At 37.9% G+C, this 26338-nt stretch overlaps 4 protein-coding genes across 4 annotated transcripts; all 4 read left to right on the top strand.

Annotated features, from left to right (window-relative positions):
- The first annotated feature begins 1504 nt into the window (after positions 1–1504).
- Positions 1505–7373, top strand: dnai2a (dynein, axonemal, intermediate chain 2a). Its single transcript, XM_016293573.1, has 13 exons — positions 1505–1522; positions 2953–3089; positions 3276–3440; positions 4071–4189; positions 4350–4492; positions 4568–4681; positions 4917–5056; positions 5206–5328; positions 5412–5632; positions 6022–6157; positions 6256–6402; positions 6578–6777; positions 6991–7373. The coding sequence occupies exons 2-13, from the start codon at positions 2961–2963 to the stop codon at positions 7046–7048; spliced, it is 1695 nt and encodes a 564-aa protein (XP_016149059.1). The 5' UTR covers positions 1505–1522; positions 2953–2960; the 3' UTR covers positions 7049–7373.
- A 1066-nt stretch (positions 7374–8439) lies between these two features.
- On the top strand, positions 8440–9962 carry LOC107601398 (E3 ubiquitin-protein ligase rnf213-beta-like). Its single transcript, XM_016293564.1, has 2 exons — positions 8440–8545; positions 9239–9962. Exon 2 carries the CDS (start codon positions 9267–9269, stop codon positions 9960–9962), a length of 696 nt encoding a protein of 231 aa, XP_016149050.1. The 5' UTR covers positions 8440–8545; positions 9239–9266.
- Positions 9963–10338: 376 nt separating this feature from the next.
- LOC107601399 (E3 ubiquitin-protein ligase rnf213-beta-like) lies at positions 10339–14411 on the top strand. The gene is made up of 11 exons (XM_016293565.1): positions 10339–10444; positions 11138–11875; positions 11974–12129; positions 12285–12451; positions 12542–12816; positions 12900–13144; positions 13336–13539; positions 13640–13853; positions 13952–14007; positions 14109–14271; positions 14346–14411. The coding sequence occupies exons 2-11, from the start codon at positions 11166–11168 to the stop codon at positions 14409–14411; spliced, it is 2256 nt and encodes a 751-aa protein (XP_016149051.1). The 5' UTR covers positions 10339–10444; positions 11138–11165.
- An 844-nt stretch (positions 14412–15255) lies between these two features.
- Positions 15256–25958, top strand: LOC107601400 (E3 ubiquitin-protein ligase rnf213-beta-like). The gene is made up of 17 exons (XM_016293566.1): positions 15256–15355; positions 15517–15676; positions 15846–16019; positions 16108–16257; positions 17134–17744; positions 17836–17995; positions 18078–18295; positions 18436–18579; positions 18760–18912; positions 19071–20262; positions 20582–20766; positions 20871–21020; positions 21108–25028; positions 25161–25297; positions 25393–25491; positions 25596–25729; positions 25820–25958. Exons 2-17 carry the CDS (start codon positions 15577–15579, stop codon positions 25942–25944), a joined length of 7653 nt encoding a protein of 2550 aa, XP_016149052.1. The 5' UTR covers positions 15256–15355; positions 15517–15576; the 3' UTR covers positions 25945–25958.
- Positions 25959–26338: the final 380 nt, after the last annotated feature.

Genomic DNA, 26338 nt, shown 5'->3' on the forward strand with positions numbered 1-26338 from the left:
AGAAGTTCAGTCTGACACATCTGGATTCTATCTAGTCCTCTTAATTCAGCACTTTATCTCTCCTTACACCTACCTCCACAGACGGGTCCTTGATTTAAAAAAAAAAAAGAAGCAATTTTTCTTCCAAAAGAAAGTGTGACAAGGTGAGTTAAACACTGAAATTTAACTCCACTTCCAGACACCGCCCCAACCACTGGGTGGGATTAGGTGGGAATGATAATATAAAAGCCAGAAAGACACGCTGATATTTAATGATATTTGAAGGTGTGTGTTTTTTCATTATTATCATTATTTAATTGGCTTTTGAGACATATAATCAGACGCCTCAGGTAAGCACATCATTATAGTCATAAAATGCTGGTCTCCCAAATTGTTTTTATATTTCATATTGTCAGTTGTTAAGCATCGGATTTAATTTAATTTGTGATCCTGTTTGAATTTATTTGGTTGTACAGAGTCATGAATTGTCTCCTGCCGTTACTTTTTGTGCTCTCACTGGGAGCTGCTCAGAAGAGCGCAAGACAGACTGTGGAGTGGGACTACAAAGCTGAAGGTAAAATACTGCATATGTATATTTAAAAATTTTAATTTTTTATAAAAGCTTTTGAAATGTTATGTAATTATAACACATTTAAGTTATATTGTGAATAATTATACCATGATAAAATATTTAAATGTATTAACTGTAAATGTTTAACAAACTTTTTTTTTTAAATAATAAAAATAAAATATTTTCATATTTTTTGTTTGTGTGCGTGTTTTAGCTGAGAAAGGGAACTTGAGAGGATGCGCCAATCTCACTTTAGTCTTGGATAACTGGAAATATGCCATCATGACCCAAGTCAAAGACCTCCTTCTGAATGATCACAGCACAGTGCTACCAGACTATGGAAGGTATGTTTAAAAAAAAAAAAAAAAGAAAATAAATGTATGTGCTTGCTCCATTTTATGTGTGTGTGTGTGTGGTGACTTAAACCTGAATACACACAGACTCATGGGGACTCGTGTCACGGTGGGGACCTAAATTGAGGTCCCCATGGGTACAAAAGCTTATAAATCATACAGAATGACTTTTTTTGAGAAAGTAAAAATGCAGAAAGTTTCCTGTGAGGGGTAGGTTTAGGTGTAGGGTTGGGGTAGAGCAATATAAAATACAGTTTGTACAGTATAAAAACCATTACGCCTATGGAGAGTCCCCACAAGGATAGCTGACCATATGTGTGTGTGTATGTGTGTGTGTTTTCAGGATTCAGCCATTATCTGAAGCTCTAAATGACCTGTACAAGGAATTGAATTCCTTGAAAGAGAGACTAGCAGAGCTGACCACTAAGTTTGAGGGAATAGAGTTATTTGTGGATGAAGCACGAACCGGCAGAAGTCACTCACCTCGTCGAGTGAAGCGTCCACCTCCTGAGGGAGAGGGAACCCCACCTGAGCCTGGCACAAGACAGGGACGCAGGAATAGGGTGGTGGTGCGAAGAATTAAGAAACCTGAGAATTCACAAGTTTAGGACTAATTCAGGTATCTTCCATATGCATAAGACCAGATTTATTGTACATTAATTGTTGTATCTAGATTTTTTTTTTAAATTAAACCAAGTGATTATGTCTGTCTTTATGTCTTCTGTTTAAATCGGGTGAAGATTTTTGGAGCATTTAGCCACAAAATATGATACACAATGGGTCAAGATCAAGCTTTTTCTTCTTTTGCTGCTTTAAAAATAAAAAAAGTATTAATTGTAATTGTTTTTGGATAATGTGATGAGCAATGGCAGCTTCTTATATCATCTCATCAGAAGCATTTGTTGTATTCTTTTCTGTATATTCTGTTGCTTTCTGTTCATTTTCCATGTTTTCAAGTTGTGAATACATTTTCCAGCATTATTACATTTTTATAGACTATTCTTACAATGGTCGGTGGTGCCTCCTGCTTTACAAACGTTGTTTGGTTGATAAAAGATTTTTCACAGTATGGTAATAAATTGACTTATGAATATGAATTTATTAGGTTACGTGACGTCCAGCGCAGTAGACCTACCTGACGTCAGCACGGTCTAATTAATATTCATGAGACAAGTATTCTCTAGAATTGGAAGTTCAAAAATACTGTAATTTATTGAATAATAGCTATTACGTCGTCGTAAAATATATTAAATACACACAATTATACAGGAGATAGAACTCGTTTTGGGAGCGTTTTATCCTTTTTTTTTTAATCACTGACGTTGTCGTTATCCTTGTCCGTTATATTTGGATTCTTCACATTCTAGCAAGGTAACTCAGCAGCAGATTTTCACACTTTAATCTTTATTTTTTTTATATAAGAGGATAGGTTTTATTGAAATCTCGATTATTACAGAATTGTTTTGAGGAAAAACTAACAAATAAGACTACGTTTCAGCTTTAATTCTAGCTTGTTTGCCATCGTTGAGACGTTAACTGCTTGGCGCTCTCTAGTGGCAGCGTTTCTTGAACTGCAGGAGCAACTGAACTTTCGTTCGAGTTTCGTAAGTGTGGTTCATAATAATAAAGCAGACAGTCTTGCTATCAGTGTGTTTTTATGGGTCATTCCTGCTCTAAACTCTGTGGAAATAAAGAGCAGAAGTTAGTTATTGTCCAGTGAGAATATAAACTGACCAACGTGAGGGTGTCAACAAACTTAATTTTGATTGGTTTTTTACGTTTGTTTTTCAATAAATCAGATTTATTTTATTTTTATGATATTTATTTATGTATTATACAGCGAAAAAAGAATGTAGGATGATGATATTAAAGAGATATCACAAAAGACTCTCAGGATGGAAAGATAGTGAGGACAGAAGAAAAACGTACATATTGATTACCAATTAAAACTATTTTCACAAGAAAACAATATGAATGTACCTCTAATGTGTATCTTCATGCACCTCCATTAAGATCCTATTTACAGTACATGTCCCTCTCCTTTTTTAGCTTTCAAAATGGACATGGATCACTCGTGTGACTTTTCAGAAAGTGATGTGGAGCATGAGGACATCCCACCTGATCCTGCTCTGCAAGAGATCTGTGGATCTGAAGTAAACACAGAATTCAGCAAGGATATGTCAGAGGTGACAACAGCAACTTTGATCAACATTTTTCTTTTCTTTTTTATGCTTAAACAAGGACAATCTAATTGTCAGTGTGATAAAAAAAAATCTAAATATATTTCCATCCTTTTTATATATATATATATATTTTTTTTTTAAGCAATATGTTAAGACATGATGAAAACATGAAAATGTCTGTTTGTTCAGGTGAGCACAATGACTTCATTTGAAAAAGTGTCACAAGGAATAAACCATGTAGAAGGGGGGTGGGCAAAAATGATCAATGCAGACGACACGGAGGTGACTGCCCGCTACAAGAAGAAATATCTGAAGGATGAGCATTGTCAGCACACGGTTATGGAGACTGCTAGCGTGAGTGCCAACACCATAAACACACCATAAACATTTGAGCAGTATATCGGGCACTGCAAAGTGAGCAATAATGTGCTTAAATGATAGAATAAGCTTGGTGAGCGATTTCCCCCCTCTCTTGAGCAAAGAGCATGACTTTGATTTAAAGAAAGTGAATTTTGTTTACATTACTTTAAATGTCTGCAAATTTTAGGAATAGTTCAGGTAAAGATGAAAATACTGTACATCTGCCCATCCTCATGTTTTTTCAAACCCATTTGATGAGACAGATGCAATATATTTGTCATTCTTTTATACTTTTATGGAGATTTTGCATCCTTGTAAAGCTTGAAAGCTGCTGTCTCTATTCATTTGAATTGGATAGACAAGAGTATCCTGTACAAATTTCTTCCTTTATGCTCCATGGAAGAAAAAAACTCTTATGGGTTTGGAACAACGTGAGAGTATATAATGACAGATTTTTCATTTTATGGTGCACAAATCCTTTTAAGACGAGAGTGAGATAACTGGATTGAATTTGACTTTGGTTTCAGCTATTATCTCCCATCTTTTTCAGAACTGCTTATTAAATCTCACAAGTCCTCAGAAACACAGTCACTTCATGAATGATTGTCTTCTTGTTAACTGAAGGTCATGGAACACTGCAACCAGTGTAAAGATGCAGAAGATTGTTTCCCAGATTTAAAAGATGAGAAGGGGGTGCAGGAAATGGAGTACGAGCCATCAGCAAGAATCATCAGTATGCTAAGGTGGGCACACTTATTAGAGCACATTAGGATGAACAACTAATGTACACATGATTTGGCTCGGATGGATAGGTGGATCAATAAATAAGTAGAAAGAAAGGTAGATGCAGTGTGTGATTTATGTGGCACAACTTTAACCAAAATCCAATGTGATTTTCTCTAGGGACCCAAATAAAGTAAAACGCACTGCCACCAGTTTGTCCTGGCACCCGCTTGATTATCATAAACTAGCCGTTGCCTACTCTTGCTTGGAATTTCAGAGAGCGCCGAAAAATATGAGCTTTGACTCCTACATATGGAACATTGGTATGTTATACACAGTTTCATTGATGATACTATTTATGTATTTGGTAAATATATATTTTTTCCTTTCATCTACAGAAATTTGCAATAAACCGGAGATGACTCTGAAACCTATATCTCCGCTTGTTTGTCTGGAGTACAACCACAAAGATACTCACATCCTTATTGGAGGAAGCTACAATGGACAGATCGGTGGGTTTTTATTGTGAATATGAATTGCATATGAATGATTATATAGGGAGATGTGCTTGTTTCCATTCATCAGACAAATTTGTGGAATCTCAGTGATGCTCAATTCCTTACAGTCTACTATGTGTTTGCCATTGATTATAAACATCACAGATATATGTTTGAAATCACAGCTGTAAATGTATTTACGTAACGGTACACAAATGTTCTCAAGTCAGAGAGTTTGCCTTCTTTCCAGGCTATTGGGACACTCGGAGTGGCAGCCAGCCAGTACAGATGTCCGCCACTGAGCATAGCCATAAAGATCCTGTCTACAAGGTCATCTGGCTGCAGACAAAGATAGGCACTGAAACTTTCTCAGCTTCTACAGATGGTCAGGTCTGTGTACAGTGGCAAAACAGTCCAAAAACATTCAAATAAGTGTTTTATAATCACCAATATTTCACAGAATGGATCGCTATACTAAGAAACCCTTCAAATTAGTCAGATTACATACTGTACTCAAAGAAGTATCTATCTGACACCAGGTACTGTTCTGGGACATTCGTAATATGAATGAGCCCACCAAGCGGCTCGTGCTGGATCCCAGTAAGAAGGGAAACCGTGAAAATGCCCTTGGTGCAGTGTCAATGGAGTTTGAAAACAGTATGGTAAGAGCAGCTCTCATTTTGTTTGTCTCATTCCATTGTGGAAATTCATGTTGAGAGTTTTTTTTTGCTTTTGATTACAAAAGGCCAAGTTTCTGGTGGGCACAGAGCAGGGGCTTGTGGTCTCGTGCAATCGCAAGTTAGAGACAACAGATGATCCGATTGTATGCATGTACAGCGGACACCATGGCCCCATTTATGCCCTCCAGAGGAACCCCTTCTTTCCGAAGAACTTCTTGACTGTTGCTGATTGGACCGCCCGCATCTGGTCAGAAGATATCAAAGAGTCCTCCATCATTTCGTCCAAGTAAGAAACTGTTATTGTTCTGAAATACAATACTGACAGAGCAGCAATTATACCAATCAGATGGGTTTTATTTTATTGTTTGTGATGCAAAGTTGGATCAACTATATTTTAAGTCAATGGTTCCCAACCAGGAGGCCTAGGGGGCCACAGGATGACTTAAAATTTTATTTAAATTTATATGATTTATTTAAATTGATATACTTTAAAAAGTATTTAAATGAATACATTATTATTAATACAAAACAATCTAACTCTGAATTAAAAGGCTAAAGTACACATTAAATCAAATCATATTTTTAAAAAAATGTTCCCTCACTAACTGTTGTTTTTAACTGAAGAACGTACAAAGAGCTCCTGGAATCACAAAATCATAGAAACTGTTTCTACAGATATCACATGACCTATCTCTTAGATGGCTGTTGGAGTCCAGTCAGACCCTCTGTCTTCTTTACGGTGAAGATGGACGGCACCTTGGATGTGTGGGACATACTGTTTAAACCGAAGGACCCCATTCTCAATCTCAAAGTCAGACCTAAACATCTCCTCATACTGAGAATGTCTCCCATTTAAATATAAAATCATTATTTGTTTATACTGTTTACGAGTTTTTCTTTTTCTCATAGGTTTGTGATGAAGCTCTGTACAGCATCCGTGTACGAGATAAAGACTCTTTGGTGTGCTGTGGATCTCAGCTAGGAACCGTTAGACTTCTGAAGATGTCACCAGACCTGTGCACTCTGCAGAAGAACGAGAAGGCCCTGGTCTCAGAAGTGAGACATGAACATAACTTCCTTCTCATATGCAAACACATTCACACTTTAAAATTCATATTGACATGAGATTTTAGTAAATGATGACCATTACAATTTTTGTGTGAACTATAAAGAGATACGATTCCTTCTGATGTACACTGAGCTGTTGGAGTGGATTTTTACTTCATTTCAGATGTTTGAACGTGAGACCAAGAGAGAAAAGATTCTGGAAGGTCAGTACAGAGAGAGGCATCAAATGAAACATAGCTCCTCCGTAGAGGATGAGGGAGGAAAAGATGACATGGAGGAACTTCTGGCCTATACAGAGAGGGAGTTTTTTGAGACTGTGGAAGCTGAGAAGAAGAAAATAAAGGACGAGGAGAAAGAGAGAAGGTCAGGGATGTTTTGCTTTCAGGTTTAACGCGATTGGGTTCCACTCTTAATAAGATTTTAAAGCTTAACTGTTTGACTGTCAGGCATGCTATGATTTTGACATGAATCAGTATGTTAGCAGTCATCAGTATATACCAGCCAATCAACAAAAGATATGTAGTTTGGCTGGTTTTGCATCTATGGTTTCTAAGGTTGTTTCTTGTCCCCATGCAGGAAAGTGGTGTGTGTAAAGGCATCCAAGCAGAACACGGATCCTAAAGATGCCAAATAAGAAAGCTCCAATTGCAAACAGACTTTAAATCAGTTAAATCAAAAGTAAATTGACAAAATCATCCAAGATTATTACACTTGCTGCCGCCCACCTGTTTACTGATTACTTTTTTTTAAGACATAACTTTAGCATAAGCCATAATACATAAACCAACTCAGTATCAGTTGAAGACATGCTTGAAAATTAAATGTGAAATATGAATGTGTCCTTTAATCTCTGTTTTTACTGTAAACTCATGAGTGTGTTACATGTGCAAGTTATTGTAGTTTTAAGACATAATATACACAAATACCCCTGAATTAATGCAAAAATGAACAGCATTAAAAAACCATCAAAGCTGAATGGTCTACTTCATTTTGTTTTGTATTATGTAAACCTTGGCATGAAATATTGGCACATGATGGAAATATTTCTTCTGAAGTGTACTGTCGTTAAGATGGTTAATGTTAAAATTAGCACTTTTTGTGGATGAGAGGATGAAATATTAATCCACCTTTTAGCATGAAATAACCCAGGAACTGAGCCCCATCTTGATCCTTTTTAAGGTACCTATTCCTTCAGTCATAGTAATAATTAAATATTACAGTAACATTATAAGTTACTAGAATGTTAATTTAATAGTACAATTTAACAATAATAATAAAAATAAATAATAGGAGAGAGTGCGGCATATCCTAATGGTTTTTGACTTTCTCAGTTTGTATAAATCTATTTACAGTAGGGTTCAGAGTATTCACATCCTCTGTGTTTTCCCATCCCATATATATGTATATATATATGAATGAAGAGGTAATTTGCAAAAACAGATTACTCCGTTTTAAAAAAAATTCAAAAATCATGTTTTTTGTTGTTGTTTGTTTTTTTTATCCTGCATTCCAGTTAATACCAATCAAACTGCAGTTGGGTTGTTTTGATTAAATAATAATAACTAAAAAAATTAAAATACATGCCTGAATAACTCGATAAAACAATATAAACATGATCACACAATAAAAAAGATTTATGAAAATTAATAAAAACGGAGTTACCTGTTTTTGCAAATAAAATCTTCATATAAAACAGATAAACATGTAAGTAAAAAAAAATCGTTAAATAAATGTTCCGTGATATCTTATTTTAAATGTGATATATTTGAACTATTTTCCCCCAAGTATCGACCCTAATAATAATTCTTATTCCCCTACATTATAGTTTAAACTATCTCAAATATAGGCCCTAGTAATAAAATAAAACTATGCACGGTCATGCAACGTCAGCTCACGGATAAGATTAATATTCATGAGTGAAGCTTTCGTTAGTTGTAAAGAGGGAACGGCCAGTGTCTAGAAACCAACTGGTGAAACGAAACTGAAAGTGTAGCGAATGCAATAAGAAGCCGAGCTGAGGGGAACTGCAACGAATAGAACGGTTTGCTGACAGGAGTGCTGACTATTCAGGGAGAGTGACTCTCCAAAACATGTATGTGTCATCTTTTTACAATGCCAAGGGTCAATTCAGGTAAGTCATAATGTAGGCCTATTTTGTTGTTAATATTGTAGACACTCGTTTTGTTGCAAACGAGGTTTATGATTCATCTATTTTTTCTAATGTGCTGTTTTGAATTCTGTATTTCACTCAAATTTGTCCTCATTTAACTGTATTTAGACACTTTTTTTTAGATTTCTCTTTTCGGGAAATGTGTGAGGCAGTGTTATTTCTGATAAAGGAAACCTAAGAGAAGTTATGAGGAGGTTGTTATTGATGAGCAGAGATGGTTATGAGTTATGGCTATTTAAGTTTTGAGCTGAGGAAAAACATAAAACCTTATTATGAATTTTAGAAGATATGTCGTTGCAGTCATTCAGGCAATGCAATATTCTGTGATCCCATATGAAAAGTTTCCGTAGTCGTTGTATAATAATCATATTTTAACTGTAGTTTTCGCAATAAGACCATAATAACCATAGGTAAAATCGTGGTTGGCTCCTTAACATGGTTAGACTGTGGTTTCTGTAAAGCAGACTATGACATATGATATAAAAAAACAGCACTGCAGCTACAGCACTACCTCCCTCACTTCTGATTAATGGCAGTAGGCCAATAGTAAAACAAAAATGCATACAATTATGTTTATTTTTATATATTATACATACTTATAAAATATTTATCTTCGAGAATCTTTGACACTTGAACCTCTTTTGCAACAACCAGGAAGCCACAAGCTGTGAGACGATAGAAAATGACAAGGAAGAGAAAGAGTGGAGAGAAAGGAAAGGCAGGTGCACAGAAGAAGGTGGCCCAAAAAAGAGATGGTAGGACATCATCATCCAGAACACGTTCGCAGAGCCAAACGAAATGCAAGCATACTGGTCACCCAAGCCCATCCAGATCCAGAGACCATGGAGGGCACAGCACGGGCACAACAGAGTCTGAACCGCTGAGTAAAGATGCTCAGACTCAAACAAGCCCAAGTGGGCTGGAAAACAAGGAGACTCAGACGGAGACCGTTAGTCAGGCAACACAACAGACACAAACAGAGCTCAATGGCAACACTGAGACCACAGAAGTGTCAACAGAACTCGGTCCTGAAGATGTTAAGATGGAGGTGGAAACTGGCCTGTCAAGGAACAAAGGAAATGAAAGTGATGGAGAAAAGGATGAAAGTGCTGAGAGGAAGAAAAGGAAAGTGGGTGAAACAAGGGAACCTACAGAGGAGACAAAAGAAAGGACCAAACTATCAGATGGTTGCAGAAAACAAGATGGAGACGATCAGAAAGACAAAGTTGCAAATAAAGAATGTTCGGAAGGAGATTCACAAAAGGGCACTAAACTCAAGTCAATAACAGAAGAACCAAAATCGTACGCAGCAGCTGCTGGGGCGGGAAAGACTGAACAGTCTAAGGAGCAGAGGAATCAGACAGCAACAATATCCTAATGGTTTTTGACTTTCTCAGTTTGTATAAATCTATTTACAGTAGGGTTCAGAGTATTCACATCCTCTGTGTTTTCCCATCCCATATATATGTATATATATATGAATGAAGAGGTAATTTGAACTATTTTCCCCCAAGTATCGACCCTAATTATAATTCTTATTCCCCTACATTATAGTTTAAACTATCTCAAATATAGGCCCTGGTAATAAAATAAAACTATGCACGGTCATGCAACGTCAGCTCACGGATAAGATTAATATTCATGAGTGAAGCTTTCGTTAGTTGTAAAGAGGGAACGGCCAGTGTCTAGAAACCAACTGGTGAAACGAAACTGAAAGTGTAGCGAATGCAATAAGAAGCCGAGCTGAGGGGAACTGCAACGAATAGAACGGTTTGCTGACAGGAGTGCTGACTATTCAGGGAGAGTGACTCTCCAAAACATGTATGTGTCATCTTTTTACAATGCCAAGGGTCAATTCAGGTAAGTCATAATGTAGGCCTATTTTGTTGTTAATATTGTAGACACTCGTTTTGTTGCAAACGAGGTTTATGATTCATCTATTTTTTCTAATGTGCTGTTTTGAATTCTGTATTTCACTCAAATTTGTCCTCATTTAACTGTATTTAGACACTTTTTTTTAGATTTCTCTTTTCGGGAAATGTGTGAGGCAGTGTTATTTCTGATAAAGGAAACCTAAGAGAAGTTATGAGGAGGTTGTTATTGATGAGCAGAGATGGTTATGAGTTATGGTTATTTAAGTTTTGAGCTGAGGAAAAACATAAAACCTTATTATGAATTTTAGAAGATATGTCGTTGCAGTCATTCAGGCAATGCAATATTCTGTGATCCCATATGAAAAGTTTCCGTAGTCGTTGTATAATAATCATATTTTAACTGTAGTTTTCGCAATAAGACCATAATAACCATAGGTAAAATCGTGGTTGGCTCCTTAACATGGTTAGACTGTGGTTTCTGTAAAGCAGACTATGACATATGATATAAAAAAACAGCACTGCAGCTACAGCACTACCTCCCTCACTTCTGATTAATGGCAGTAGGCCAATAGTAAAACAAAAATGCATACAATTATGTTTATTTTTATATATTATACATACTTATAAAATATTTATCTTCGAGAATCTTTGACACTTGAACCTCTTTTGCAACAACCAGGAAGCCACAAGCTGTGAGACGATAGAAAATGACAAGGAAGAGAAAGAGTGGAGAGAAAGGAAAGGCAGGTGCACAGAAGAAGGTGGCCCAAAAAAGAGATGGTAGGACATCATCATCCAGAACACGTTCGCAGAGCCAAACGAAATGCAAGCATACTGGTCACCCAAGCCCATCCAGATCCAGAGACCATGGAGGGCACAGCACGGGCACAACAGAGTCTGAACCGCTGAGTAAAGATGCTCAGACTCAAACAAGCCCAAGTGGGCTGGAAAACAAGGAGACTCAGACGGAGACCGTTAGTCAGGCAACACAACAGACACAAACAGAGCTCAATGGCAACACTGAGACCACAGAAGTGTCAACAGAACTCGGTCCTGAAGATGTTAAGATGGAGGTGGAAACTGGCCTGTCAAGGAACAAAGGAAATGAAAGTGATGGAGAAAAGGATGAAAGTGCTGAGAGGAAGAAAAGGAAAGTGGGTGAAACAAGGGAACCTACAGAGGAGACAAAAGAAAGGACCAAACTATCAGATGGTTGCAGAAAACAAGATGGAGACGATCAGAAAGACAAAGTTGCAAATAAAGAATGTTCGGAAGGAGATTCACAAAAGGGCACTAAACTCAAGTCAATAACAGAAGAACCAAAATCGTACGCAGCAGCTGCTGGGGCGGGAAAGACTGAACAGTCTAAGGAGCAGAGGAATCAGACAGCAACAGTTCAAGACAATAGCAAAAGAAGGTTTGCAAAATTATAATATAATGCACTTATCAAATCAAACATTTAACCTAAATAGATACAGAATATGACCTCTAATAATAATAATATTATTTCCATAGAAAACCTTCCCCAGTGAGGGCTCCAGCCGAACAGCCAGTGTTCACTTTCTACATTTATGCTGTTCTGGACAAAAAATTCAGATTTGACAGACAGCATGACTCTCTTTTGCTCCTTCAAGGGAATGAAGTCTTTGAACTACAGATTACATATTTTTGGTAAGTCTCTCATTAATGTACAATGATAACATATTTGTCTATATTATAGCCTATAGGTAGCAAATACAATTTTAATTGTACTATAACATGTAAAAGTTATGTGATCTTTGTGTTGTAAAGTGTTTTTTACTTTAATGTCATTTATTTTTGCTTAGGGGTCTACAACAGGAAGGCTATTTGATTGAAGCAACATTTTCACTTTGGCAAGGCATTGACAGGGGTGTTCCAATAGAATACAGATATGCAGTTCAGAAACAAAATGGCACCATTATGGAAACAGCATTAAGACATGTTTATGTCCCCACTGAAAATACAGTAAAAGGTACTGAATGTGTTACATAAGTTTTTTTTTTGGTAAATCATTGTACATTGTATGTGATGTAATGCCTGATCTGTGTTGTTTCCTCTCAAGAACTGCACCTTTATGAAGGTTACATAAGTTCAAGTTCAAGATCTGTTAAAGAACGGGTGACAGACTGGATCTTTCGGAATGCACAAGAAGAAATTTGCAAACGCTGGGAGACCTCTGCACATGCACTGCTGGACAGAGTGTTTAAGAAATGGGGGTCATTTAATGATGAAGACAACAAGACACTTATCCAACACCTAAACAGTTACAAACAAGGTTTTCAGTCAGTCATGAGACGTTTGAAATTTCCAGAGCATCCTTCCCCTTCTCAAATAGAAGTAGGTGTGGCTTTCTTCATTCCATTTTCGAAAGACTATCCTAACAGAGAGGAAGAATTATAGCTCTGCCCTCTTTGTTTTAGGTCTCAGAACTGATTACTAGTAGACTGAGTATGAATTTGAAAGGAGGATCTGGAGGGAAACCTTCAGAGAGCTCGTCTGGGATCAGATCACTAGAGGTGGCCCTCTCGGTGTTCCAGGTGTGCTGTGGCTGTGGTGTGGATCTCGACACAAAGGACTGGGGCAAACTTTGCCAAGTAGTCTCTGAAAGGACTGCTTCTCTTGGAGAAGTGCAAACAACCCTAACAACCCTTCCATTAATTGACTTGTGAGTAAGGTTTATTGGACAAATTGGTAGTTTCAGATAAGTTTATGAAATAATATGATTTTATCCGTGTCCCCTAATGCACACTATAAAGCAAAGCCTTGCCTACTGAATAGTTGTTATTGTTTTACATAATGACTTGTGTACGTCTTAAAAGACACCACAATATCATCATAATTTTGGTGTCTTTGCAGCACTGTGACGGGACTGATGAATCAATGTGCAAGGAAGCTGATCTCAGAAGTGGTGTTACTTGTTCCTGTCCTTCATTTATTGAGAAAGCCAGGAGCAATGTCAGATCCAGACTCGAATATGAATGAACAGAAATGGGCAGGGCTTGAACACGCAGAGTGTTTATCTTTTAGGGAGAGAATTAGAGGAGTCCCTGACAAAAGGAGGTTTGTCCAAGTACTTTTAGAGCTCATTTTTCATTCACAATTTTTTATGACTTGAATATAAATAGGCTATATATTACATGTGTTGTTTCTGAAATTGTAGGATGGTCCTTAAGCTGATCAAAGATCACTCATCAATGACCAAGGATAATCCTTACTTGTTAAAAAGCTGGCTTTCCATGGTGGCTTTTGAGGATGTCCCCGAGTTTGTCCAGTTGACAGGAATTGTTCCTGAACTCCTGATCCAGAGCCTGATGTATAGAATGAAGGAAGCTGAACAAAACACTGATCACAACTGCACAGAAAAAAACCTGGAGGTACCTGATTAAAGGCACAAAGCTTGCTCTACACGTTTTGCATTTGGCACAGAGAGAACATTTTCATACCAACAAATGTGTGCTTTATTAAATTGCAGGCAACTGAAAAGGTTCTGAACCTCTTGTTGAAGAGGGTTGAGGAGGACAGAGAACGGTGTGCAAGTTTATTAAATGTGGTATTTATTAAACATAGTAAGCTTGTTCTTAAAACTTTGATATTAGGCAGGTATTAATGCAGAATTTCTTTAATCACAGAATCACGGAGTCCAAGTTATCTGGCCTAATCCTTTGGCATTGCAGAAATGTTCACAAGAGTGTTTGCAAAATCACTCGACTTGTCCCACAATACAGGGTCACAGTGCTCTCATTCAAACTCCTACTTAAAACGGCTGAAATTCTTCATGATTATTTTTCAAAGGTACTGTATCATTGATATCTTCATGAAAGTCATTTTAAGGGTGGTATTTGTAAGCAAATTATTTTATTTTGCAGGGTGGGGAGGAAATGAAACAAAAGCAAAATCAGCTCTTGTCCATGCTTAAGTTAGGCAGGTATTAATGCAGAATTTCTTTAATCACAGAATCACGGAGTCCAAGTTATCTGGCCTAATCCTTTGGCATTGCAGAAATGTTCACAAGAGTGTTTGCAAAATCACTCGACTTGTCCCACAATACAGGGTCACAGTGCTCTCATTCAAACTCCTACTTAAAACAGCTGAAAATGATTATTTTTCAAAGGTACTGTATCATTGATATCTTCATGAAAGTCATTTTAAGGGTGGTATTTGTAAGCAAATTATTTTATTTTGCAGGGTGGGGAGGAAATGAAACAAAAGCAAAATCAGCTCTTGTCCATGCTTAATGAAATTCAAATGGATTTCAGTAAATGGAGAGATGGGCTGCTACACAATCCTCTGATGGAGTCGTCTAAATTTGCTTACCCTAAAGAAATGCAGGTGTAGTAATCAATACAACCGATCAACTTAAAGGTTATGCTAGATTTTAAGAATGTGAAACTTCTTTAGACACTGTTTGATGTTCTTTGAATTATACCAAGAGGTCAATTTGTGTCTTTTAGATTCTTTATCAGTCAAATGTCTTTGTACAATACCAATTTTTTTTAAGTCAGAAAACTTGATAGGTGACTGGATCTATAAAATAATAATTTTTGGTTTTGTTAATTCTTCTTTGTAGTTGTGGAATGATTTGTATGGGATTGAGTGTTCAATACCAGGCGTCTCTGAAAGCTGGAAGGGTTTATTAGACCGAGACCTGAAAAGAAGAGTGTCCCAGGTAAGGTATAAGCCTTATTTTAGAAGCATATACATTGGAACTGTACATAATGTATACCGCCATCCTCCTTTTATTTTTTAGATCTCTGACACTGACAAGATTGTTGCATGCAGTCTGGAGACGTCAGCAAAGGCTATTGAGAATAGTCATGCAAACCTTCAGTCTTGTTTCAAAGAGTTTTGTCAGACTGCTATTAAGAAACAGTGTCAGGTAATGTCATCTTTCATGCTGAATTATTTTTCAGTTTTGCAGTATTGATGTATGTCTGACTGCTCCCTTATTTTCTCTTTACTGAAAGTTAGTTAGATTAATGTATTTGTATTTACTTGTACACCTTGTAAATATCTTTTTGTATTTTCTTTTTGCTGCAGGCAAAGAAGGAAGGAGACCTTTTACGTCATCTCTTTACCAAGTTCATTTCATGGCCTGTCATGTCCTCCATTATTGTGGAGTCAGCAGCTTGTTTTGGAGAGGATCATGAAGGTCGTCTACTGGACCCGCAATCAGCAATAAACTTCCTCTTATCTCAAGGTGCAGTGACTGGGTCTTACAAGTTTCATGAATTTAACATGACTTAACAACAAAGTGAATAGTCAGAGAAAGAAAACCTGGACACAGTTTAAGAATCCATCGTGTATATACATAAATACATTATGGGCAGCAGTTGTTCATTAACATGGATTATGTTGAATTTTCACAGATAAATGGAATGGAAATCAGTGGAAGTTGGAAGATGATGCCAGTCGTTTAATAGCAGATAGTCAATCATTCTTACGTTCTCTAATTCAGTCCCTTTGCCAGGGAAATATACCTCTGGGCCACCTTAAGACCGTCTTTAAGTCTAAAAGTCAATTTCAGAAGCTTTACAACCAGCGTAAGTGTTATGCACTTTGTATCATTACAACTTATAGAGGTCTCTTTAGGCACAAGCTTATTCATCATTTTGTTTATTTTGACATTAGATAAGAAGAACAACAAAGAAGAGAATATCTCAATCGATGTGTCAGAGCTACTCAGTCAAAGAGAAGATGACTTAAAAGCCTTTGAACAACAGAAGAAGTTCATGACCAACCTTATTAATATGCTGGGGAAGATTACTGATGTTGTAGATGGTAAGGAATTTACCTTTGGACAGGGGTTTTCAAATGTTTTGATACCAAGGACCCCCAAATATTATGAACCCCTTGTGAGGGACCTCTTCCTAAACTTTTAAGATGAAAGACCCATTTATACTGTGTCTGAAAAATAATAAGTGTGATATTATAAATACAACTTGCTTTTTCCAAAACTAAATAATTGGCATTTATATTGTTGCATTACCTGGCGTAGACAGTTGACAGTGTAGGTAAGTAATAAATGTGTGTGTGTGTGTGTGTGTGTGTGTGTGTGTACTCAAATGGATTTCAGTAAATGGAGAGATGGGCTGCTACACAATCCTCTGATGGAGTCATCTAAATTTGCTTACCCTAAAGAAATACAGGTGTAGTAATCAATACAACCGATCAACTTAAAGGTTATGCTAGATTTTAAGAATGTGAAACTTCTTTAGACACTGTTTGATGTTCTTTGAATTACACCAAGAGGTCAGTTTGTGTCTTTTAGATTCAAATGTCTTTGTACAATACCAATTTTTTTTAGGTCAGAAAACTTGATAAGTGACTGGATCCATAAAATAGTCATTTTTGGTTTTGTTAATTCTTCTTTGTAGTTGTGGAATGATTTGTATGGGATTGAGTGTAATAAAATAAAATTTAGATTTGTTTTTTATTATTGTTAAAAATTAAAGCTGTCAATAGAATAAAAAACATCATGATTAATGTCATGATTTCTAAATGAGACTATGAGAATGAGAATTCTGTAAACATATTTACACTAACTGCATTAAACATAAAAACATTTGTCAAGTCTTTCATGAAGCTCTCTGAAGATTTAGATAAAATTATAATGTTATATATATATATTTTAAAAATATCCTAATTTTGCCTCAGTACCAGAGGTTTCTTCCCTAGAAGACATGGTCAAAACCAACCTGCAGATGGTAACTCTGGACAAACTGGTGGAAGTGCAGACATATTTCTCCAAAGAGGATCTTGACAAAAACAACACAAGGCGAGTGTTATTCTACAATGTTGATCTGCAAGTCATGGCACGGGAGATGCATGAAGTGAAGACCAGCGACCTTCTTCTGTCTTTATGGCTAGAAAAGGCAACCGAATATTTTATGCCTGGTTCTCAGCTTTTGTCACTAGACCTTACGGACGTCCATGACAGAATCTGGAAACCTTGTCTCACTAACTTCCTCAACCTTGGTCTACGGATTGCAGTTGGAGCAAGTTCTTTTGAAGAGGTGGACCAAGCTTTGAAATGGTGTGGGGACAGGGGTGAAGGAGATCGTTTAAAGAAAGAGCTTACTTTGATGGCAACTATGCTGAAAAGCCATACATTTCTGAATGTAAACTGGCCAGAGGATCGGCTCAGCCAGATTCAGGAATACAGACGCCTTCACCATGCTGCGGAATCTGCTGAGGTCATACTGAAAATCAAAGATAACTTGGAATTACAAGGAGACTTCAGCCATATTCATAGCCTGATTCAAGTGGTAATAAACCAGTCATTATTGTGATTGTATTATATTAAGCATGTATGTATGTTTGTTTCGATTTGTGAACATTTTATTCTTCTATATATAGAGAGATGACTCCTTCAAACAAAACACTCTGGGTTCGCTGAGTGATGTCCTCATCAGAGCCAGGCAAAAACTGGCAGATGTCAAATGCCAGCACACAGCCTGTTTGAAGGCTTTCTTGGAAAGTGATACTCTGATCAAATGGGTCAAAACGCAAATTCCAAGTAAGAATTTTTTGGGGGATTTATCTGTTTTATAGTGTTGTAGTGTGGAAATAAATCTTCATATTTAATATGTTTCATCTAGGTTTAAGAGACTTGAAAACCTTTATGGAACTGGCCTCAATTTCTGCTGGGGAGAATGATGCAGACACTGATAGGCTAGCCAGTTTCGAGACTGTTGTGATGGGCTATGGCCCTTTGCTTTACTCACTACCAAAAAATGCAGGATTTGAAGAGTTTATTGACTGTGCTAAGCAAGTATTGGACATCTTTGACAAAGATAAGAAACTCGTGGATAAATTGGTTAGTTTCTGCAAACAATTAACTAATACAATAATTTAATTTAAATTGTTCTGTACACCTCTAATGTTCCATTTAATAGGTGTTGAATTATGCTTCTTTTTAATTCAATTTAAGACTTTAAATTTAAATCTTGTATACAGGTAGACTCCAGGCGGTGGTTGGATTGGCTGAAAGGTTTAAGGGAGACTTATGGCTCTGTTGAGCAATCGTCTTTGTCCATGGCCTCAGATATCAACACTGGAGGCGTATATCATGTGGGCTGGCCTGAAGATTTCAATGGGAAAGTGAGTAGATACTAGTATAAAAATTATGCTTAATTTCAGACTTTTTTTTCAAAACATTTCCACAAAAATGTTTCTTTAAATCAGTTAAAATATTCCATTAAGCAGACATGCTGTGCGATAGGTAAGTTTGTGAACATCTGTTTAGTAAAATAACAGTGTCTTGTTGTGATATGTTTGTAGTCAGGTTTGGACAATGTATTTTGCGTGAAGGTGACAAAGAATGAACAAGAAAAGACATACAATCTTAATGAACTCCTAGAGCTACAGAATAAGCTCATGCTGATGTCTTCTAAAGGGGAGCATGGAAGGGAGCAAGTCAACAAGTTTACTCAAGTAGGTCCATTATCACAATTGTCCACCAGCCAAGAAATATTAAACTTTTGATGTCTGAAAAACATAAAGTTCCCATTAAGAGCTCTATATTTGCATCAGATTATTCAAAGAAATTGGCGTTAGTTTTGTGGAGACTTATCTCTGTTTTCATCTTGTAGGTTTTTGAAGGAGTCCAGAGGATGGGCCGCATCCTCCTTCAGTTGCGCACATCGGGCAATATGCTCTTTCGAAACTGGGGGGCACAGATAACATGCAACGACCAAGATCAACCCTGCATTCAAGTTAGCTTCACCCAGTTGAGCAAGTGTGTTGTATATCATGGTGAGGTTGAAGAGGAGCTTCAAAAACTGTGTCGCTCTCTGGAGAACTTTCATAAAGATTGGTGTAACCACTTAACTAAGACACGCTCTCAGATCTACGCACTGAATCATTACACCTCAGAGCAAATATTTTTTCTTTGCGAATGGATCAACAGCATTAGCATCAAAAGGAAACCTGTGCCACAACAAATGTGGCATCTTTTGACTCCTATTAAACCAGATTGTAACTTAAATGACATACGAGAGGCCTTTGAAAAAGCAACAGAGACAGAATCTATGGTGCAAGATGACATGGCAGAGGAATCAGAACAAAACAGTGATTTTGACCTGCCTCTGAGCTTCAGTTTGCTAGATGTTGGTACTGAATGCTTAGAGGACCTGTGGCAGCAATTTAAAGAGAACATGTCCAGGTTCCTTACCCACCATGTGGATCTCGAAACACTTGGACGATTCCTCTCCAATCTGTCTGACATGAATCAAATGCACATCAAACGCAAGATACCTCCTATTCTACAAGAGGGAAGGCCAAACCTTGTCCAGTGCCCTGTTGTGGACTTGATTAGCACAACTCTGTCTTTTTACACAGAGAATCAAGAGCATCCTCTTCCAACAACTGATGAGGTATTAATGTGCCAGGAGGAGACAACTGAAGAGGAGGTGGAGATTTTCCTCCGCCGATGTCTAGGATCCCAAGGCACTGCAAGCAATCATCAGAAGATATACACGCTGGTCAATCCAGGTTCACTGGCTTATGATGTGAGCGTGGCACTGGTGGAATGCTTTGAGACACTAGAAAGGAGTGCTGGGCCTCATTACCGTCTAGTGATGGTCTGTCCTGTAAACCAGGATAGATATGTTCCTTCCTTCTTCAGCAACTATAAAGTACAAACAGGTCTGAGTATATCTACAGAAAGAATAAAAAACTCTCTTCGCCATCACTTTCGTATCCCGTCTGAGCTTGTTCCCTACTCAGAAGTCTATCCAGGACAACTCTCCGTCTGGATGATTTCATCTGAACGTCCAGCTGTTGGTATGTTTTAGATTTTTGTATATTTAAGTCAACATGAGCCAAATTTACTCTTTTTTAATGCATTTTTTTTTGTTTTTGATTAATAATTTGCTTTGTAATTGCATATTTTCTGGGCTGATGCTATAATTCCCTCTGATTTTTAAATCCCTTTCCTCCAACCATCTATGTTTCCTAAAAAGTTGTCATTGAGTGTATCACATTGTGGAAGTAAAATAGGTTGCGTTTCATGTTGTTAAATACAGTATGGTGAAATTGTTACCAAACATTATGCTGATACTCTTTTCTATTTCTCTATCATTTTTTCCTATTATTGGTGCAGGAAAGTCACTATATGTCAAGCGTCTATTTGAGCAGTTCAAAAAAGAGTTTCCAACAGCCACCTGTCTTACAATCAGACTCATCGAGCCCTGCGTTGACATGGATGGATTTGTCCAAACCCTGTCTGAAAGACTAGCTCCACTGAGAGAGCAGGACCCTGTGCTGTTGCACATTGATATTGCAGCAGTAGGTTTTATGAAAAACATGCTATACTATAACATGCACTATTATATACAGTACTAACTGTGGGTCACTTATAATTTGTTTCACTACATTTCTTTTTATATCAGTTACGTCATGGCTTGGAGGAATTCCTATTCAAATTACTTATTCTAGGATGTCTTAGTGACAGCAAAGGAACTATATGGAGGAGAAATGCAGCTCACTTGATGGCGATTGAAGCACTTCAGCAAGTTCAAAAAAGTCAAACCCAGATTGAGGTGCAAACCTGCTTTTTCCATTTGGGTAACTTTTTGTTCTTTGAACAATTGTTGAGCTACAGGCATTAACCGTTTTTTTTTTTACAGATAACCAATGGGTTTTTGCATGCACTTCCTACAATCTTCTGCAGACCTCCTAAAGATGTCAAAGCTTTAGAGATCAAGAGAAAAAAAGGGGGTTACACATCCTTAAATCCACTGATGGATAATGAAGAGTTTAAAAGTGAGGCCATTCAGAGACCCTACCAATACTTGAGAAGATTCAACAGGAATGTGAACATGGACCGTTTCAAATATCAAGCTCAGTCTGTAGAAGGTGATCCGGTTGACTGTCTCCATCATCTTTTATCAAACTACGGCCTAAAAGACCCATCATGGGCAGAATTAAAGCACTTTACTTGGTTTCTTAACCTGCAGCTTAAAGACTGTGAGAATTCTTTGTTCTGTGATCCAAACTTCCTTGCTGACAATTTAAGTGGCTTCAAGGACTTCATAGTAAAATTCATGATTCACATGGCTCGAGACTTTGCCTCTCCATCCATTGACATCTCTGATGAGAGCCCCTCCTTTTTCTCTGAGAACGAAAATGAGGAAGATATCCTAGCCAAACTATCTATTCGAAAACAATGGGAAAATGAACCTCACCCATACATCTTTTTCAATGCAGACCATTTCACCATGTCTTTCTTAGGATTCCATGTGCAGAAATTTGGCACAATTCTTAATGCAGTTGATCCAAGAAGTGGCAAAGTGTTAATGAGAAATGTGATGACACAAGATCTCTTTTCAGACATTGAGCGACAAAGAATTAAGCTTTCTGAGAACTTTGATGACCTGTCAAGGGAAGACAAGATTCAAAAAGTTTCCTTTGTTGTTGGTGCCAAAAAAGGCTGGGAAAAAGGAACATTTGATCCAGACCCTACATATGAACTCACTACTGACAATATCATGAAGATGTTGGCTATTCATATGAGATTCCGATGTGAGATTCCAGTGATCATCATGGGAGAAACTGGCTGTGGGAAGACGCGGCTTATACGCTTTCTCTGTGATCTGCAACGTGAAGGCAGAGATGTTGAAAACATGAAACTAGTCAAAGTTCATGGAGGTACTACTTCTGAGGTAATCTATAGGAAGGTGCGAGAAGCAGAAGAACTTGCTCAGGACAACCGTCAAAAATATGAACTTGACACAGTTTTGTTTTTTGATGAAGCCAACACAACCGAAGCAATATTCGCCATCAAGGAAGTGCTATGTGACAAAGCTGTACAAGGGTACCCTTTGAAGAAAAATTCTGGTCTGAAAATAATTGCTGCCTGCAATCCATACAGAAGACACACACCCAGAATGATTGATCGCTTGGAGCGTGCTGGGCTAGGATACAGAGTGAAAGCTGAAGAAACAGAGGACCGCCTTGGTAAAGTTCCCATGAGACAGCTTGTGTACCGTGTACACCCTTTACCCCCGAGCATGGTGCCCCTGGTATGGGATTTTGGACAATTAAGTGATTCATCTGAGCTCTCTTATATCTGTCAAATTGTGCAGAAACAAATGAGAGATCATGGATTGCCCCGTGCATACCAGAGAGTGATCACAAAAGTTTTGTCTGCCTCTCAAAGATACATGCGCAGACAAGCAGATGAATGCAGCTTTGTAAGTCTTAGGGATGTGGAGAGATCAATGTGTGTCCTAGTTTGGTTTTACAACCACAGAGTTGATCTTTTTCCTGGTTGCCACAGGAATGAAACTGAGCTGATGACTTTGAAGTGCTTGGTGCTTGCTATGGGTGTTTGCTATTACCCATCACTTGAAAACAAAGGGACATACCTAGCAACTATGAGCAAATGCTTTCCTTGTCCATTCAACTCCAAAGAGTCACTGGAGCAGGAGATAACTTCATGCCAAGACTTTTTTCTTGAGAAAATCCAAACAAGAGATACAATTGCCAAAAATCTGGCTTTGAAAGAAAATGTCTTCCTCATGGTGGTCTGCATTGAGTTGAGAATTCCACTCTTTCTGGTTGGCAAGCCAGGGAGCTCAAAATCGCTTGCTAAGACTGTTATAGCAGATGCAATGCAGCGCCAGGCCTCTCACTGCGACTTATTCAAGAAATTCAAGGAAGTTCACATGGTGTCTTTTCAATGCAGCCCTCACTCAAGCCCTGAAGGAATCATTGGAACCTTTCGGAACTGTGCCCGTTTCCAAAAGGACAAGAATTTTGATGAGTATGTGTCAGTAGTTGTTCTGGATGAAATAGGACTTGCAGAGGACTCTCCTCAGATGCCACTGAAGACATTGCATCCTCTTCTAGAGGATGGATGCATAGACAGCGATAACCCAGATCCACATATGAAGGTTGGATTTGTTGGAATCTCAAACTGGGCTCTCGATCCAGCAAAAATGAACAGAGGTATTTTTGTGTCCCGTTGGGACCCAAGTGAGAAGGACTTAGTAGAGACAGCCGAAGGAATCTGCTCATCCTCCCATAACATTCTTCTCAAAATCAAGCACCTCCTGCCAAAGTTGGCAAAGGGCTACCTAGATATCTGTAAAACTGACGGTGAACAGTTCTTTGGACTCCGAGATTATTATAGCTTGGTGAAAATGATTTTTGCAACAGTCAACAGTTCAGATCAAGAACCATCTGACAGTGAGTTGGCAGAGGCTGTGTTGAGAAACTTCAGTGGACAAAGGGATGATTTTGATCCTCTTGATTACTTTCGGGACATCTTCCAGAACACTGAAGTCCAAAGGCCAAGTACACTGAAAATGATTGAGCAAAATCTTGACCGCAACAGTGACAAAGAGTGCCGGTACCTTCTTTTGCTCACAACTAACAATGTTGCCTTGTACATTATCCAACACCACATTTTCTCCAAGGAGAACTATATATGCCCTGAAATTGTCTTTGGATCAGGATTTCCCAAAGACCAGGAGTATGCCCAGATATGTCACAATGTGAGTAGAATAAAGGCATGCATGGAGACAGGCCGAACAGTCATCCTATTGAATCTCCTCAATTTGTATGAGAGCCTGTATGATGCCTTGAATCAATACTATGTCTGCTTCAGTGGACAGAATTATGTTGACTTGGGACTTGGTTCTCATAGAGTAAAGTGTCGAGTTCACAAAGACTTCAGACTGGTTGTGGTGGAGGACCAGGAAAAAGTCTACAAAAGGTTTCCTGTTCCACTTAAAAACAGACTGGAGAAGCACAAAGTTGATAGGAGTACGGATTTGACTCCCTGGCAGCACAGAGTTTTGGAAAAACTCAAACAGTGGGTAGAAGACTTCTCAAAAGTTCATCAATCCACTGAAGCAAAATTCAGCTTATCAGATGCCTTTGTTGGGTTCCATGGGGATGCTTGTGCCAGTGCACTTCTGCAGGCTTTAGAGAAAATACAAAAATGGGGCCATGATAAAGCTGCTCAAAACAATGAGCTCCATTGCATTCCCAAGTGCGATAATGAAATCAGTGAACCAAGTAAAGAAGGCTCTAATATTAATGTGGCCAAGGATGTATACATGAAGAAAGAGGAAAGTGAGGCTCATCACATTGATGAAGATGAAGATGTGACAGAGTCTCAAGAGGAAATGAACAAATTCCTTGATGAGGAGGAGGTGCAAATGGAAGGAGAAGGTGCCTCAATGGAAGTTGACAACAAGGTACAGGATGCAGAAGTTTATGAAGACATTGAGACTCTTGGAGATGCTTCTGAACTTGTGAAAATCTATGATGAAGATGCTGTTGACACTGAGGCAAGAGACAGCTTGGACTCAAACAAAACCATGGATGAGGAAGAGCAAGTCTATGAAATGGCCAAAAGCCTTCTCTTGAATTGTGCCTCACCAGACTCAGTACTTAGATTAAAGTATTCAGAATTTGGAAATCAGGAGAAAGACACACTTCAGAGAATGTATTTTCATCAGCAAAGCCATCAATCTCTCAGAGACCTATTAGACAACCATCTGAACAAAAATGAACAGGACAAGAACAGATTCTTGGAGGTAATGTTTACTTTTGTAGAAGTTTACCAATGCATATTCTTGTTAAAGATTTTAAGCAATGTGTACTTGATTTAATGTCTTATCTCTACCAATTTACCTTGCAAAATCAATGAATATGTTTTCTGTAACCAGGTAACCACATTCTCCAATCTTCTCACTGAAGCTGATGTGAGAAATCTTGCCCCAGCCTTGGGCTTGACCACTGAGCAGTTTCTTCTGCTCTCTTTACACCAATTTGACACAGAAGCTTCTTTTTGCAGCAAGATACGGTAATGTTTATATTATTTTTGTTGACTTTATTCAGTACCTTTATTAACAACAAATGGTCAACAATTTCTAAAACATTGTACCTCTTTTTCCAAAGGTCCTTCCTGAGGGAATCTGGACTTTCTCTGCACATTCTTGTGGTTCAGATGGACATGGAAGAGTCTTTGTGCAAAAATGAACTTATTGCTTCAGCAAAGTAGGTCCTTTGATGCAGTTTAAATCAGATTTCAATTTATTAACAACCCAAATAACAGGAGTCAGAATCTAATGACATTTTATCTGTCACTCTTCTTACGTTAGATACTGTACCATGAATGAAATCTTGTCCTTAAAGTCAGATGAGTGCAACTTCTATACTGTGTTTATCACAAAGCTCTCCCGAATTGGGGAGCATTGTAGAACAAGAAGCAACAAGTACATTGGCTTTCAAGGAGGTTAGTGTATTAATTTTGGCAAGACAAACTTTTGCAGTGTATTTAGATATGGTCAAATATCCATTCTTATCAAGTGTATTTTTACTAAAGGAGTTTGGCTGTCTGCACATATTGATGACCTCAGCGATTCCAGTGACATGACCTTAAATCTTAAGGCTTTTTGTGGAATACCTATAAGTAAACTCATCTCCCAGAAAATCGTGTCAGGTATGTAAGGTACCAGTGACCAAAAGCTGCCAGCAACTTGGACTATTAAACAATCCTCAAATCAATGCAGCTTGTTGTGAGGTGAAGTGTTAGTCATCCATCTTAAAGGGGTGGTTGACTGGGTTTTTTCTAGGCTTGATTGTGTTTATGGGGTGCAGTCTAACATGTGTTAATGTTTCGTTTGTTGAAAAACACATAATTTTTCACATAATTTACCTTTATTCCACACCGCTCTGTCCCTTCTCCTCTGAACGCGCTGATCATTTCCTGCTTTTATGAAGCCCCTCCCTCAGAAATACACGATGGGCTCTGATTGATTAGCTGGCCCAGTGTGATTGGCTAAACCGCCTCTAGCGCAAGTCTAAGAGGCGGTCCTACGATTTTTGTTTGTTGTTGTCTCAT

This window comes from Sinocyclocheilus grahami, unplaced genomic scaffold (assembly GCF_001515645.1).
Source record: "Sinocyclocheilus grahami isolate Dianchi unplaced genomic scaffold, SAMN03320097.WGS_v1.1 scaffold305.1, whole genome shotgun sequence".
NCBI lineage: Eukaryota > Metazoa > Chordata > Actinopteri > Cypriniformes > Cyprinidae > Sinocyclocheilus > Sinocyclocheilus grahami.

What these genes read in the sequence shown, in the direction of transcription:
- dnai2a (XM_016293573.1), top strand. Translation starts at nt 2,961, where the DNA reads ATGGACATGGATCACTCGTGTGACTTTTCAGAAAGTGATGTGGAGCAT. An exon ending in CGGTTATGGAGACTGCTAGC is followed by an intron (nt 3,441 to 4,070) that starts GTGAGTGCCAAC and finishes TGTTAACTGAAG; the next exon opens with GTCATGGAACACTGCAACCA. An exon ending in GACGAGGAGAAAGAGAGAAG is followed by an intron (nt 6,778 to 6,990) that starts GTCAGGGATGTT and finishes GTCCCCATGCAG; the next exon opens with GAAAGTGGTGTGTGTAAAGG.
- LOC107601398 (XM_016293564.1), top strand. Translation starts at nt 9,267, where the DNA reads ATGACAAGGAAGAGAAAGAGTGGAGAGAAAGGAAAGGCAGGTGCACAG.
- LOC107601399 (XM_016293565.1), top strand. Translation starts at nt 11,166, where the DNA reads ATGACAAGGAAGAGAAAGAGTGGAGAGAAAGGAAAGGCAGGTGCACAG. An exon ending in CTACAGATTACATATTTTTG is followed by an intron (nt 12,130 to 12,284) that starts GTAAGTCTCTCA and finishes ATTTTTGCTTAG; the next exon opens with GGGTCTACAACAGGAAGGCT. An exon ending in GTTGAGGAGGACAGAGAACG is followed by an intron (nt 14,008 to 14,108) that starts GTGTGCAAGTTT and finishes CTTTAATCACAG; the next exon opens with AATCACGGAGTCCAAGTTAT.
- LOC107601400 (XM_016293566.1), top strand. Translation starts at nt 15,577, where the DNA reads ATGTCCTCCATTATTGTGGAGTCAGCAGCTTGTTTTGGAGAGGATCAT. An exon ending in TGCACATTGATATTGCAGCA is followed by an intron (nt 20,767 to 20,870) that starts GTAGGTTTTATG and finishes TTTTTATATCAG; the next exon opens with TTACGTCATGGCTTGGAGGA. An exon ending in GAACTTATTGCTTCAGCAAA is followed by an intron (nt 25,492 to 25,595) that starts GTAGGTCCTTTG and finishes TTCTTACGTTAG; the next exon opens with ATACTGTACCATGAATGAAA.